We start from the raw sequence: 16,207 nt of genomic DNA, 5'->3' as shown, positions 1-16,207 counted from the left end.
TAATTGGGAGAGGAAGATTGCAAGCTTGACCACTGGCGGGCTCAGCATTCTCGTGGGACCTGCATGTCCCTTGGGCGGTGGAAAACAGTGTCACCTGTTTGGTGGAACAGGCATTTTCCAGTGCCGTAATGCACATTTGTCAGTGACCCCAAGGAATGGGGATGCACAGTCAGTGTGCTTCCCACAGGGGTGGAGTGTATCCCTCAAAGGTCCCACTGCAGGGAGCGAACCTGGTGTGGCTGGGCACTAGTAGTCGCCAGGCAGTGTGAGAAGAGGAGGGTCCAGGCCTGTGCCAGGGAGTAAGCACTCACAAATGGCACTGTGTCTTGTCTGTCCCTGGGGCCATGCGTCAAGTGGAGAGCCACAGCTGGGCTTTTTGGGGGACAGATTGCCCCCTGGCCACCACCGCTTGGGTGTCTGACGCGCCGTGCAGTGCTGGTTCCAGGGTCCTGCTACGAGTCACGCTCACGTCTCTGTTCTTTCCTCCTTGAAGGTTTCTTAGACCCTGAGGCGAAGCTTTTTTCTCATCGCATATTGTCAAGGGATGAGTGCATCGACCCGTTTTCTAAAACAGGAAACCTCAGGTATGTGTTGGGTTAGAGTGCTGCCAATATGGCTCCATTCAGTCCCTGTCTCAGCAGGCAGGTGCTGGGCATGTGTCCACACCTAAGCCAGATGCCCACTGCCCTCCATCCCCAAGGTGCCTGTGTGTCCATTAGCACGCACAAGATTCCAGGCTTTCTCACTTTTCGTCTCTATTTGTTCGCGGCAACCAAGCATGGCCACAGTACTCATTCTAGCTTTAGAGTTCCATTTCTAATCCGAGGTTTCTCATGGCGGAGACACAGTCTGAACTTGGCCTCCCCACAGTGAGCGTCTCTGTCTTCTCCCTGCTGAGTACCAGGGACGGGAAAGCAGAGTCACTGGGAGTCCTCAGCTGGGCAGCCCCGGGGTGCACGCCCATGCTGCCCTGTCTTGGCTCATTTCCACCTCCGGGCAAAGCAGTGCACTACCCCCAGTGGTGCTCTTCGTAGCTTCTTGCTCGCCGTGAGGGAAGCCCTGTCTGCTGTGCGGCTGGGTGCGTGGACTCGGTGCCCTGAACTCTGTGTTTGACTCATAGGAACCTCTTTCCGTGTGGAGACTCAATGGTCTGCATCATTGATGACCGCGAGGATGTCTGGAAGTTTGCCCCCAACCTGATCACTGTGAAGAAGTACGTGTACTTCCCGGGCACCGGTGACCTGAATGCACCCCCGGGACCCCGGGAGCCTCAGGCCCGAAGGAGAGGTATGTGGCCCTGCCAAGTGCTGGCTACCTTGGTTCTAGAACATTCAGCTGTCAGAGATGCGGGGTTCATTGGACACTGGGAGCCAGGATGGTATTTGGTTCTGATGTGGGCTCCCAGTTGCATACAGGTGGGAGGGGGCAGGCTCATACGCTGAAGGGCTGGTCTTCACCCCACTTTCCTTGGACAGACACAGCGCCAGGAACCTGGCTGCTCCACTGTGGGAAGCAGGGAGCCCCAGGTCAGTGGCAGGACAAGCCCTTGCCGTGGTCTCCAGCATTTCAGGCCTGCAGTTAGGACTGCACCCGCTGACACAGATGCTGACAGCTGAGGGCAGGTCCTTCAGGGCAACACAGGTGCCACTCCCTGGAAGTAACACTGACCTCTCCTTTGCACGCACCTGTAGCAAACCCTTCTTGTAAAGGGACTGACATCGCTGAGCCCACCTTGCCTGGGAAGGACTCTGAGGAGGGAAGGCACCTTCCTGGAATGGAGCCGAGCAACGGCCTCGGAAAGCCTGCGAGGGAGCTGAATGGTGGTGAGACCATGCCAGGAGCCTCAGAAGGCATATCCCGCCTCGGGAAGGCCGAGGGCCTGGAGGCCTGGCCCTCTGGCCCGCGGGGAAGTCGGACCTCAGCTGTAACACAGCATGCTCAGGGTGCCCCGGGCACAGACTTGGAGTTTGTCCTGTCCAGTGATAGCGAGAGCAGTGAGTCCGAGGCCTCTGCCTCAGCGAGGGACGGTGAGAAGAGTGATCGGAAGAAGCCAAAAGCCCTGCGAGATGTTGTGAGGGTGCTGCCACAGGGAGGCACCCCCGACCCGGGCGGGGGCAAGCCCTCAGGCCCTACCCACACGGGGGAGCTTCCACCTAGCACCCTGGACATGCCCGAGGAGGGCGAGCAGGGCAGCCTCTGTGGCCTGGGCAATGGCTGTGCTGACAGGAAGGAAGCAGAGACTGAGTCACAGAACAGTGAGCAGTCGGGCATCACTGCTGGCGAGTCCCTAGACCAGAGTGTGGAGGAGGAAGATGAGGAGGAGGAGGACACGGATGACGACGACCACCTCATCCACCTGGAGGAGATCCTGGCCCGCGTACATGCCCATTACTACACCAGATACGACCAGTACCTGAACAAGGAGGTGGAGGAAGCTCCAGACATGCGCAAGATCGTGCCGGAGCTCAAGAGCAGGGTGCTGGCCGGCGTCGCCATCGCGTTCAGTGGCCTGCACCCTGCTAACTTCCCCGTGGAAAAGACCCGGGAGCACTACCACGCCACAGCCCTTGGCGCCAAGATCCTCACCCGGCTGGTGCTGAACCCTGACGCCCCTGACAGGGCCACACACCTGATCGCGGCACGGGCCGGTAAGTTCTCAGCGCTCCCAGGCATCCCTGCTCGGCCTGGATTTCCCAGAGTAGATGGAAAGCTGTGTGCTGGCCAACGTCTCACTGAGCACACATGTTGTAGCTGCCGTCCTTGTGGGTGCAGAGGAGTAGGAGGTGGGTGCTAGCGTAGTGGAGAATCAGAGGCAGGACCTCAGCAGAGAAATGAGGACCGGGGCAGGGGGCTGCAGCATCCCCAAGTTAAAGCACAGTACGGCCTTCGGAGCCAGAAAACTGAACACACAATTTCACAGCATTCCCCTGGTGGCTGGGCCTGGGAGATGGCCGTGGTAAGAGCAGCCCCAGGCAGCATTCGCTGCTGAGCCCTCGGCCCAAGCAAGGCTCCTGGACCCCCTAAGATCCCTCTCTTTGCCATTCAGGGCTCTACTTCTAGGGTCAGGACAGCTGACTCCCATGCTGCAGTACACAACGTGCCCTGTTTGACACCCATGTGCGGGGCTTGTCTCAGAGAAGACCAGAACCTCCACTCTTGAGCCTCACACTTAGGCCCTCTTGCCCACCCCGAGTGGCACTCTCTTGGGAGCTGACGGCCAAGCCCTTGTCTTACCTGTGCTCTGGAGCCTGATTGTTTTCTTTAAATTTTATTTATTTACTCAGAAGAGTCACAGAGACGGAGAGACCAGAAGAGATCCTCCATCCGCTGACTCAGACTGAACCCCACCAGACGACCATAGTAGCAGGGCCTGGGCCAGGTGATGCCAGGAGCCTCTTCCAGTCTCCCAAGCACTCAGGCCGTTCTCTGCTGCTTTCCCAGGTCATTAACAGAGAGCTGGATTGTAAATGGGACATCTGGGACACAGGCTGGTGCCCATGTGGAATGCTGGCGTCACAGGTGGTGGCTTTACCTACCACACCACAACGCCAGCGCCTTGAGTCTGCTCTCATTTGAGCGTCTCGCATATAGAGTTGGCCAGACTTTTTCTTGCTTGTCGAAGGGCTTTTTCCACAGAGGGCAAGAGGGTTCCCTAAGGGGGAAGCTGTGTGGACACATCAGTGGCCCCTGACTTCCATGCCTGCCCTGACCATGCCTGCCCCTACCTGATGTCTTATATATATGCTGTGGAAGGCTGCTGCCCCATGGGCTTGGAGGAGGGCAGCAGTGCCACAGATGGAAGGCTTCTGAGGAGGGGCGGTAAAGGCAGACAAGTGAGGGAAAGCTGAAGGTGTGGTCTGGAGTCTGGACCACAGAGGTGGGCCCAGATGCTGGTGGCCACACAGTGACGCTGGGGTAGAAAAGGGCTGAGGAGTGTGGCTGCAGAGTGCCGCTGGGAGAAGGGTGCGTGGGCCGGGGAGTGCTGGCTCAGGACCTGACCTGGCTAGGGAGCCATCCTGGAGTCACGGTGCAGCACACAGTGGTGCGCTGTGGGGACAGCATGGCAGATGACAGGACAACAGAGGGTCAACTGAACCTTAGCAGTCGCCCACCCAACACAGGCAGCCCAGGGCCAAGAGCACAGGCAAGGGCCACCTAGGGGGCCTGGCAGGGGAGGCCATTGCATAGCCTGGCTGCTGCGAGCCCCGTTCACACATCCCTGCTCCTGACCCTGGCCTATTTCCTGCAGGCACAGAGAAGGTGCGCCAGGCTCAGGAGTGCCACCACCTGCATGTGGTCAACCCCGACTGGCTGTGGAGCTGCCTGGAGCGCTGGGACAGGGTGGAGGAGCAGCTCTTCCCACTCCGGGACAGGGACTCCAAGGCACAGCGGTAGGTACCTCAGCTTGCAGCCGGGGCTCAGTGTCCTCTTGGCACTGGCCTTCCTGTCCCGCTGGTTCACAGAACGGCCTCATTAGCACTGCAGTAGCTGAGGAAGAAGTGGAATTGCTTTGCTTTGTCCTGACACAGGCTGGGGCTGTCCCTGCGGCCTGGGCTGGCGTGTGTGGGCATCACACAAGTCACATTCAGGTCATTCCAGAACAAAGATGAGGGTGTTAGACCAAGGTGGGGAAGAAGCAGATTGTCTGTTTGAGAATGGCTATTGTTGGTCAATAGTCTGCCTGCTGTGTCCACACTGAAGGCCTTCCCGTGTCAGACAGTGCAGGAGAGAGCAGCAGTCCCTGCGTGTGACCGCCAGGCAGGAGATCTGGACGCTTGCCATTTCTTTGCACAGCTTTATCAGGAGCTGGGAGCTTTCAGCAGATGTGCTTGAGTGGTTGCCTGCTGTCACCACGATCCTCACAGCCCTCACCCTCTCTGCACAGGGAGAATAGCCCTGCGGCCCCTCCAGACAAGCAGGCTGTGCCTCCAACCGCCCTGCATCACCCGGCGCCCGTTCACGCTAAGGCCCCACCTGGCCCTGAGGTTCGGATCTACGACTCCAAAACAGGAAAGCTCATCAGAACTGGGGTGCAGGGCCCTGGGGCTGCACCCTGCAGCACCCTGCCCGCCCGTGGTGAGCCCTCTGCCTTCAGGTAACCATGGTGCCCACAGCTGGCGCCTGCGGCTTCTGGTCCTGCTAGGGAGAGGGTGCCATGTGGACACGTGAAGGCCAGGGCCTCACTCGGCCCTGGGTTCCAAGGGAGCTACAGCTGAGGACTCGGGAGTCCCTCGTCTTGAGCCCCAAGCTGGGATGGAGGAAACCTTGGATTCAGCCTCTGGCCACCCGCCTCAGAGTTACCTCCTCTTGTCATCAGGCTGGTCTCAGGAATGGCCTAGGAAAACTCTCGGAGCCCAGGCCACCTGCTATGCCATGCCACTGGCTCCCTCCCATGCCTGGGAAGCAGGTGCAGTGTTGGGCCCCACAGCTACACCTTCCCATTGCACACACTGAGGAGACGACTAGAGAGGGCATCGGGCAGTTGGTGGGCAGGAGGCCCTGGCTGAATCAGGACACTAGGGCAGGGCAGGCAGGTGGGACAGAGGATTGGTCACGTGCCCATGTCCTCTGTTAGAGCACCTAGGTCTCCCCTCGGAGGCGCCCACCCCTGGTACCCTCTGCCCAATCCACAGCCTCTCTGCTCTGCTCCATTCATGTATTTATTCCACAGTCAAAATAAATCATAATTTAAAGCCATAACATTTTTAAAAGACAAAGGAGAATTTGTGGCGCGGCTGCATTAATAAAACGGACACCAGTCTAAAGGGCAATATTAAACAGGTATTCTGTTCCCAGGCTGGAATAAATACACAGCAGTGAGACATGAAAATTTCACTAAGAAGCCAACATGAGGCAAATAATCCTTTGAAACAAACTGAATGGTGAACAGAGGCAGCCTGTAAACAGGTTCTATTAACATCTTGCTGCAATAGGAAAACCCTCAAGGCACTCAGACCCTTCATCCGAGTGCCAAGCCCTGCATTCTGCCGTCCTTCATGTCACACCCCAAATCCAGAAAGGCTCCTGCACCCCGGGCTCAGAGTGTGCATCTGGCCGTGGAGAAGGGCCCTCCTGTACATGTCCAGTGCCCCCTGGTAACCTGAATGCCCTCCTGCCACACACCACAGTGGGGTGGTTCCTGTTGGTGTGGGAGCGTGGCCACCCATGGGCTGCTCACTTAAAGATTGTGTATATATCACCCCCCCAGTAAATGACCTCGGCTCTTTGCCACATTTGTTGTTTTCCTTCTAACCAGTAGGATGACTACCTGCCCGTGTGTGTGTATGTCATGTGTCTGTGTTGCCAAGAGAGGAAAGGAAGCATCTTCCCTTCACCAAGGCCATGGCTCCTGCTTTGGGCAGCTTCTTGGCAGCCTTGGAGCAGCTGCTTGGACTTTGCCCTAGTGGGTACCTTCTGTGTTCCCATTTCCTCCTGCTGAGATGGTGTCCCTTTTGGGGCCATCCATGCTGGGAAGCATATGTGCAGTGACTGAAGGGGTGGCCCGTGTCCTCACTGAGCAGCTCTTCAACCTCCTGCGTGGTTGCCTGTAGGTGACATGTTCCAGGTTTGCAACGGAGCTGTCCCAGGGCGGTTCTCATGGCGGGTCAAGCTCAGCTCCCTTGCCTCTCAGAGGGGATGCCGCTGGTGGACAGCCTGGTTCACAGCCCAGAGCTGGACTGCACTGCCTTTCATGGCATCAGAGAAGCAACCACATAGGTCAGTGGATGAGGCTCCTGCTGGCACACACATGGTCACCGTGTGTCCTTGAGTCACTCCCTGCATCCCAAGAACTCTGAGTGTGGCTGTTTCCAGAGGAGAATTGAGACTCCACTTCTGTTGTCTTCCTCCCTTGGAATTTTCTGGTGCTCCAGGTTTGAGAGGGACCAGAGCAGTCCTGAATGGGTGCCCCCAGGAGCATGCAGAGAACAGATGCGTCCACCTCTGCATGCACACATGCACACACACACTTTGATGGAGGGCCATCTGCAGCATTGGAGGAGGGCAGCAGCAGCTGGTAAATGGGCTGGTGGGGAAAAATACCAGAAGACAGGTCGATCAGAAAACTAACTTGAAAGTGGGACCACAAGTAGGACCACCAGGACAAGGTTCCCAGGTGAAGCAAACCCTTGGAAGTTTCAGATCAATCCTACAGGTTCTATGAATCCAGGAGCCACACCCTAAGACAATTAGAGGGGATCCAAACAAACCCTTAAAGCCCAAAATGAGCAGGCCTGCAGCAGCCAGATCATCATGCAGTGCTTGGCCTTAGCGAGAACAGCCAGCAGCTTGCACAGAGTGCCAGGCACACGGTGTGCAGTCCTGGGACCAAGCCAGGAGGGGCAGAGAAGTGCGGAGTTCCCGAGTCTCCCCACAGGACCACTTGCACAGCTCTGGGAGGTGACAGGGAGTGTGCAGAATCCAGCCTGCGGGGGCGGGACGGGGACGGAGCTGGGGAGCGGCAGGACTGGGAACCCTGCATGTTTTCTTCACACTCTTCCCTGTCTGATGTAACACTGTGACCACATAGTTGCTTTGAATAATCCAGGTCCTTCCTGAGCCATGGAAGATGCCATGTAAGGGTCAGTGTTACCTTCAATTGTAGTGTTTGTGGCAAGGACCCACAAATAAGCAGCCAGTTAAGATCGCAAAGGACATCAGAAAAACTGTGTTGATTCCCTGTGGGGCTGTGTGAGGCCATGATGCTCCCCAGGCTGGAACTGTGCCTCCTGGAGGGCATGGAAGGATTGGGGGCCACCCAGGACCTCAGGACAGCTGACAGGTGCTCACACAAACGAGTGTGGACAGAGGCTATGACAGGAGAGGGGCACCGTGCTGAGGCCTCGCTTCCCCAACCCCCACCTCTCCACAGTCACAGCCCCTTAGCAGCCATCCTCAGTTTGTGATAGAGTCAGTTGGGATGCACCTGCTCTCACACTCTCGACACCCTGTTGAAGCCTCCTTGTGAGGTGTGGTTGGTGGAGTCTTTTCTAGTGACCAGCCCGTCCTGATGCTGCCTGGGGCCAACTACCATCCGCTCAGCTGTCTGGGGACTCCCGAATGTCAGGAACAAGTGTTTCTGAGACATGAAAGCCACAGTCCCCCTTGGGTATCTGTGTTTTTGTGTTTTGCTAGCCGCTCCACTCTAAGCTGGCCCAGATCATGCTGCCCCTATGACCACTCGCATGCCTCAGTGACTACCAAGAGCACAGGTCCTGTGACACCGGCCCCCACGACTGGCCATGTCCACTACAGGCAGTTTCTCGTTTCTGAGTGTGGCATCTTGCTGGTGGCGCAGCAGTGTGTGGCCGCTCTGGTTTCTGATGGTTAACTGTGCTGTTCACAGGAGCAGCACCTAACCCTCAGAATCTGCTTTTCATGCTGAGAAAAAGACGGAGTTGGAGTTTTTTGTAAACATGGACAGCAACCCTGGCATGTCTGAAGGGGCATGGGCTCCCTGGGCTGATAGCAGAGGAGAGATGGCACTGGGCCTGAGTGCCTGGGTGACCACGTGTCATTCTGGGGTGTGATAGGTGAGGCCTGCAGAGGCGAGTGTCCCCAGTATGTGCTGGGTTCCTTCCAGGGAGCTGCCTTTCTCCAGTTCTTCACAGGTCAGAGGGATCATGATGGGCCTCATCTGTGACCTGTGTCAGGGCCAAGTGCTGTCCACTCTGCTGAATAATTGGCAGGGCTGAGGGGCTTCTCTTCTCCCAGGAGTCAGTGTTGGTGCCACCATTAAGAGCTGGTGAGGTGAGCCGTGTTTGGGCCCTGCTGCAGCCTCCCTGTAGGCCAGCAATGAGGGTGGCTGGACAGGCTCAGCTGCAGAGAGCCCTCGACTCAGGTTAGAATGGGTTCTGGTGCTTCTCCAAGGGTGAGAAGACCCATCGGAGTGCCAGGTTCCAACTGTTGGCGCCTCCCTGGACTTCGTGTGATTTCACAAGATGCCTGCCTGGCCGGTCTCCCTTCTGGCCCTGCTCTCTTCCACTCCATGGAGCCCCTCCCCCATGCAGAACCCTACAGCAAAGCCCATTGTGACAGCACACACATGATGAGGCTCTCACTGGAGACTTCAGGGACTGTAAGTTGGTGTTGGTCTGGCATCTGAGTCCCTGGAAGGATGTGTCAAGTGGATCTTGCAGGCTTGTAGGCGAGCATCAAACAGCTCTTAGGGGTGCTGCAAGCGTGCTCAAGGTTGGCAGATGAGAGCAAGCCATGGGGGAGTTCTCATCCAGCAGTGACTCAGTGGCCCCGGGCTGCAGCAGCATGTGCACCTCGCCCTGACCCGGGTTTCTGGGGTGAGGGAGACTGGTCTCACCCAAAAGAATGCTGAGCTCCTACACCGCAGAACCCTCCAGGTGCCCTCAGGGTCAGCTACTAAAACACCAAGTAGCAGATGACTGTATGCAGTCACTGGGGGGCAATAATGCTCAGTATCACACTGGAGTATGTGACATTCAGACATAGATCAGAGTGGATCACGGGAGTGTGTGAGGATCTCATAACTCAGTGTGGGTCATAGAGTGGATCATAGATCAGTGGATCATGGAAGTGTGTGAGGATCTCATAGCTCAGTGTGGGTCATAGAGTGGATCACAGGAGTGTGTGAGGATCTCATAGATCAGAGTGGATCATAGATAAGTGGATCATGGAAGTGTGTGAGGATCTCATAACTCAGTGTGGGTCATAGATCAGAGTGGATCATAGATCATTGGATCATGGGAGTCTGTGAGGATCTCATAGATCAGCGTGGGTCATAGGAGTGTGTGAACCAATCTAAAGCCAGGAGCCTCTTCAGGTCTCCCGCCTGAGTAGAGGGTTTCAAGATCTTGAGCTGTCTTCTGCTTTTCTAGGCCATAAGCAGGGAACTGGAATGTGAGTGGAGCTGCTGGGACTCCTCAAACCAGGGGATGCCGACTGGGATGTATGGGATGTATGGGATGCCGACACTGAAGGCAGAGGCTGAACTTAGTACGTTGTAGTGCCAGCTCTTTACTCGTTTTTGTTGCTGTTGTTATTGTTAAGCTTCATTTTTCTTGGCGAGGCAGATTTACAGAGAAGGAGATACAGGAAGATCTTTCTGCTGGCCCACTGCCCAAGTGGCCACAGTGGCTGGAGCTGAGCCGATCCAAAGCTGGGATTCAGGAGCTTCTTCCAGGTTTCCCACACGGGTACAGGGTCCCAAGGCTTTGGGCTGTTCTCGACTGCTTTCTCAGGCCATAAGTAGGGAGCTGGATGGGAAGTAGAGCAGCCAGGACACTAATCAGCATCCACATGGTATTCTGACACATGCAAGACGAGGATTTTTCCACTGAACTGTGGGTCCTCCTCTCCCTTTTTTGAAGACTTATTTGAGAAGCAAAGTTAGAAAGAGGGAGAGACAGAGAGGCCTGGCATTCTGTGGTTAATTCCCAGGTGGGTCGGGCTGAAGGTGGAATCTGGGGGCTCCACCTTGCTCTCCAGTAGAGTAGCAGGACCCGCACCTGTGAAGTCTTTGCTGCCACTCTGCCAGTCACATGAGCACCAAGCCAGAATGGAAGTCACAACTTCCTTCATCAGCAGCAGTAAGTCTGCATCATGCGTGGCCTGTGCCACGAACCAGCCACACTCCATCCAGTGAGGCAGTGCCCAGTGTTCCTGCCCACCAGGAGCCTGGCCAACCCTGGAAGAGAACAAGTGGCCATTTTTAGAGTCCTGAGTGCCATGAGAATGTGACCAGTTGTGTTTCCAAGGGCACCCAGAGAGTCTTGGAGCATGGAGAGACAAGTCCATGCACGCATTCATGGGTATCTGAGCTCACAGGAAGTGTGTGTGTGATGGGAGAGCCTGCTCTGGATTCTCAGGCAGCTGTGCACCATGAGCTGCAGCGGTGCCCATTGTGGGGACAAGAGGCTAATTGGATTTGCTGATTGTAGCAAATAGAAAGCATGAAGCATAGGTGGCCCCGGCAGGGAGCCTTGCCAGTAGCAGTCTTACTCCACACAACTGTTAGCAGACTTGGGATGGGGCTTGTGACCTTGCAGGTGTGATGTGACTATGTCTGTCTCCTTTGGGAGTGGATGAGCTTCTGCTGGTTGACACTGTCAAAATCCCCGTTGTGTTCTGTGTATCTGTTTTGTGCCCGAGACAGGTTGTAATTGCTGTTTTTGTTTGGCTTTGCTTTGTTTTATGTTTTGCAGCCCTCCTGGTCTTATTTTGAGGGCTGATAACACTTGCTGGGGCCTTCTGGGACATGCCCATCTCCCTTCACATTTGCTCTTGATTCTGACCCCATTGAGCCAACCACTGGCCTGCAGATGGGGCCTGTTGGGGAGCAGGTGATGCATGATGGGCGGGTAGCTTCAGAGGCCTGTTTACCCTCAGCCTGACCCAGCTGTGGGGAGCAGGACGCATCCGTAAGCCCTGCTGAGGGTGCAGGGAGAGCCCTTTGGACAGTCCGGCGTTTTCCCATCCAAGCACTCTGCTGCCTCGGGGGAGGGTCAGCTCCGATTGGCTGCATTTGCTCATGGGCCTGTGAACTTGTTGCAGAGCTGCTCAGCCACTCCAGCCACAGATGTTTGGTGGAGCAGTACCTGACATGTGCGATGGGGAGCACCCTGGCCCTTCCCGGAGAAAGCGACAGCCCAGTATGTCGGAGACCATGCCGCTGTACACCCTCTGTAAGGAAGACTTGGAGAGTATGGACAAAGAGGTGAGCCACGGGTGGGCAGGACTCCGGACGGGGCGGGAGCTCTGAGCCAGCTCTCCTGAGACCCTGTGGCTGGGGACACCTAGGACCCATGTCCCCCTTCCATCCTGCTGTTACAACAAGAGGTACTCGGGGCAGGTTGCCATGGCTGCTTGGCCTAGGACCCTTGGTGTGCCATGGCCCTAAGCAATGAGGGGCCATGGGGAGAGTTTCCCAAGTACAGGAGTGAGGACCCTGGAGCTCCAAGTCCAGTTTTGACTGGGACCAACATACAGCAGGGACTTTGCTAAACTAGAAGTCATGTTGTAAATCAGTGTTTTTGTTTCACGGTGTGATTTTACACTCAGAGTAGCATGGCTGGCCCTGCATGACTGCCAAGTCCTCATTGGCTTACAAGGACTGTCTGCCAGGGTTCCTGAGGCAGGAGTGTGCACAGCTGGACCTCACATAAAAGCAGTCATGATGGCCATGACATGCCCACAGCCAATATCTGGCCACTCCTCACTCAAGCAGCAACTGCACTCAGTGTCCAGTGGACAGCCTTTGTACCATAAGGACAGAAAGCAGTAACAGATGCACTGATGGCCAGCCAGCCTAAGTTGGCGCCATGTTCAGGGAGGATTCAGCCATTGTCACAACGTGCTGGGTCTCATGCTTGTTCACCTCTGGGCCCAGGCTGCTGTCTCCGACCCACATCTGTACCCATCCATCCATGCCTCCCTTCCAGCTTTCAGGGCTTGCCTTGATAAGGCAGCTGCAGTTCTGACTATCACAGAATTAGAATCTTAATGTGAAGCAGAAACTCCAAATGCACTTAGCATTGCAGCCACTCAACGCCAGGTCCTTTTTCCCCAACAATAGCAACCCTAGGCCTCAACAGTGGCTCTTGAGAGACCATGCTCAGACTGCTGCTGTGGGTCTGCTGAGCACTGGGGCTGTGCCCTGGGCAAGAAACCCACAGTTTGTGCCACATATGAGTTCCTTGGGCACCTGTGTGTTCTTGCCATCCCCTGGTGTCACAGGGATACCACCATAGATCAAGGCAAGGTGTGGTGGACAGCGCTGTAGACACCATGTGTCTGTCTACATGCGAAGAGACATTCGAGTGGAGGGGGAGCTATGGCCCGAGGTGTAAGAACCCTCTGCCTTCACACCGGATGTGCAAGCGTGGGGCCATGAGTACTGACACCTGGTGTGGCCATGGCTGCAGTGCCTGCCCACCTCGGCCTTCCATCCTGCCTGCCATCACTTCTGCAGGACTCGCTTCCCTCCCAGGAAAGCACACACACTTGAGTCTTCCGTGCACTGGTTCACGCCTCCCATGGCCGCAGTGACTGGATGGGGCAAGGCTGAAGCCAGGATTTTCATCCTCATCTGCCATGTCGGTGGAGGGGCCCAGTCACCTGAGCCATTGTCTGCTGCTTTCCCAGGCACGTTAGGAAGCTGGCTGGCAATGCGGCAGCCAGGACTCCAGTGACACCCCACATATGTGCTGGGATGCAGGCTATGGCCTCACCCAGTGTGCCACCATGCTGACCCTTTGACTTCCTGAGGGAGGAAGTCTCCTTTACATCAGGCATGACATTTTATATTTTACTGGAAGGGAATCCAGATCACCCCTGGGTCTTTTCTTGTTTGCAAGCATACCTGGCTCAGGTTGTTTAGGGAAGCTTTCTGGCCTAGCTTCCCACCGAGTGCCTCATGCTGTGTGCACAGTGTGTCAATGAGCTCATTGCCCTGGCTCATCTTCCATGGAGCTTTGCTGTAACGAGCCGGTAGGGAAGGGTTTTCCTAACCCTTGTCTCTCACCTGCATCTGGCACTCTGAACCTTCTGGCTCAGGGTGGGTGCTGTCTGAACTCAGCTCCCCTGAGTGGCCACCGCCCGTGGGAGCCACAGCCAGCCTAGGCCCTCATCTGCCTCAAGCCCTCAGCTTCACGCTGGCCCTGGGGCCCCAAACCATCCACCTCTTCTGCTCACCCTGGGTTTGACTCTCCTTCCTGGGAGGTTCTCAGAATATGGCCTTATATGAATGAGAAAATCAGGTACCACTGCTCCAGCCTCCAGCTTTGGCTCATGCAAGGGGCACTGCACATACAGGGACCTATAGGGATAACTCTAGGGAGCTCTTGCTAGTCTCCAAGATCCCCAGACTCAGGTTGATACAGCCTTGAGTTTTAATATGAACCCTCCCATGCTCCCAAGCACCAGGGCAGCCCTGAATGGCCCTGCCTTGCTGGCACAGGCACCCACAGTAGATCCTTGCATGGCCTCTCAGGGTGAGGACTAGGGGCAAAACCCAGACAGTGAGCGCCATCCATGTGTGTTGAGTGCCTGGCTTGTGTCTCTTCTCCCAGCACTGCCTGGGGCCTGCTCTCTGCTCTGGCCTCGCTCCACAGCCACAGCACAGCTCCTACTCAGCCGTCAGAGGACTGCTTGTGAGTGTGAGCAAGCGGATGAACACCATGTGCGTGGCACGGTCTCCCCGGGACGCGCGTCTTGGGCTTGCCTCACAGTAGCTTATCTCCTTCCATGCCCGTTCAAGGGCTGGGAGAAAGATGGAGCCGGAGAACCCAAGCCCAAACAGCAAGTAGCCTAATTGAAATGAAGTTTGCCCACCCGATCAGGCAGCCCTGTCAGCCACGTGCTGTTTCCCATTTACTACCTGCTGCCTGGGGGTCCCTGGTGGACGACCACATGCCAGGGCCACCACCTGGCCTCTCCAGGTCAGCCGAGGGCCTTCGTCACAGGTGGGCCTGGCCAGCAGAGCTGATGTCTGTCTGCAGCATTGGATTTTGGAGTGTGCCAACCATGGATGCACCTTCCCTGTAAGTCATGCAGTGTGGTGCTGCGCATCTGCATTCACAGATTCCGGTGTGTCTGTCTGCTCACTGAAGGCCTCACTGGGCGTCTTCAGTTCCACCTGAGGTGGACAGGGTGCTGGTCGCATTCCTACTTCTTATTCCAGTGCCTTCCCCGTGTCCTGCTTGTTCAGGCCCACACACTCCTCTCCGTGCTCATGGGGGGCTGTGTGCCGCTAGCCATGGTCTGTGCTGTGGGGTTTTCCCACCAGTGTCCAGCTCAGTGAGGTGGTGAAGCCACAGCAGCCTGCTGGAGCGTCCTCAAGAGCACCCATGTTTTCATGCGACAGCCGTGACCACGTGGCTTCAGGTTTATAGTGACACTTCACGGGCGTGGTCAGTGTCTGAGCCTTGAGACCCAAGGTGGCACCTGGCCAGCACCAACAGGCAGTGGGGTTGCCATGGCACAGCCCTCACTTTTGTCTCCCATCCTGCCTGCTTGCAGAAACGGTACCGCTTCATATGGCCACCTCCTACTGGGTGCCTCAGCTCCCTGGTAAAGCAAGGTGTGCGCATGGTGTCCGGACGGTGCTAGCTGTGTGCCTGTCCGCTCCTGTCGTTATATAGGCTTATCCCTGTGAGCACCCCCTCAGGTGAGGACTGAAAACTCGCCTCTTTGAATATCTGTGCAATGTGAGTTCACATGCTCGGATTTGTTCTGGCACCTGCTACTAGGCACAGCCTCTCCCAGACTGAGTGGAGGCTGCCCTCTGGGGACAGGCTAGAGCCTGCTACTGGGACTCGCACAGCTTATGTGCTCACGTGTGCTACAGAGCTTTGCTTCTGAATCTGTCTCTACAGAAACCACATTGGATCATGCCAGGTTCTCCCTTGCGGTCAAAGTCTCAGGAAGGAGTGACTTTGGGCTGTAGTATTTTGTGGTCAGTGGAGAGGTGTCTGCCCAGGTACTCCTTTGGAGCAGGCTTGGGTGTGATTTGGTTCCTGCTCTTCTAAGGTGACGAGTGTTTCTCTTGGAAGTTGCAGTCCCCCTCTTCAGTCAGGGCTGCTCTCCGGACACTCGCCATGGCCCCAACGTGGAGCAGTGCCGCTCTGTCCTCCGGGTTTCTCTTGGGCTGTGAGGTGCTGTGTTTGAGTGTTTTCTCGGCTGCCATCTGTCCACTTTACAGCGCATTCCAGTTCCAGCATGTTAACTAACAGCCACGTGTTTGATGGGAAAACAAGCGCCTGGTGTTTTGTTTTGTGATTTTATAACTAATCTATGTTTGAGAAGTAGAGTGACAGAAAAGCCTCCTCTGCTAATTCATTCCTCCAAAGTGCACAGCAGCCAGGCTGGACTAAGCTGAAGCCAGGAGCTCCACTGGACCTCCCACATGGGTACAGAGGCCATGAGGCCCTGGGGCCATGCTCCGCTGCTTCGCCATGTGCCCTAGGCAGCAGCTGGATCCAGAGCTGGCCTGGGCTGGCTGAGCAAGCTACACCAGAGAGCCAGTCCTGCCTGCCTTTTGTTAATGCGTGGATTTTTTGGTTCAGGTCCCCTGCTTGGATCTTGACATTGTGCTTTAAGTGGCACCTGCTTTCTCTCAGCACAACGTCCTAGCCTGGATACCTGTGGGGGTGTCACAGCCCCTGCCTTGAGGCCACAGAAGCTGTCCACGACCTAGGGATAGGCTGTGTGGGCCATGACCACATGGCTACCGGAGGGC

General features: G+C 56.2%; 1 protein-coding gene across 1 annotated transcript in view; it reads left to right on the top strand.

The window, feature by feature from the left end:
- The window catches only part of LOC101518607 (RNA polymerase II subunit A C-terminal domain phosphatase), a 32,845-nt gene that overhangs the window by 12,771 nt on the left and 3,867 nt on the right, over positions 1–16,207 (top strand). The window contains exons 6-11 of the mRNA XM_004579645.2: positions 494–584; positions 1,121–1,287; positions 1,692–2,648; positions 4,250–4,391; positions 4,886–5,095; positions 11,524–11,686. Coding sequence (XP_004579702.2) covers positions 494–584; positions 1,121–1,287; positions 1,692–2,648; positions 4,250–4,391; positions 4,886–5,095; positions 11,524–11,686 — 1,730 coding nt within the window. The remainder of the gene's footprint in view (positions 1–493; positions 585–1,120; positions 1,288–1,691; positions 2,649–4,249; positions 4,392–4,885; positions 5,096–11,523; positions 11,687–16,207) is intronic.

This window comes from Ochotona princeps, unplaced genomic scaffold (assembly GCF_030435755.1).
Source record: "Ochotona princeps isolate mOchPri1 unplaced genomic scaffold, mOchPri1.hap1 HAP1_SCAFFOLD_129, whole genome shotgun sequence".
NCBI lineage: Eukaryota > Metazoa > Chordata > Mammalia > Lagomorpha > Ochotonidae > Ochotona > Ochotona princeps.
The sequence above is the reverse complement of the archived record's forward strand: the minus strand, read 5'-3'. Positions and strand labels throughout refer to the sequence as shown.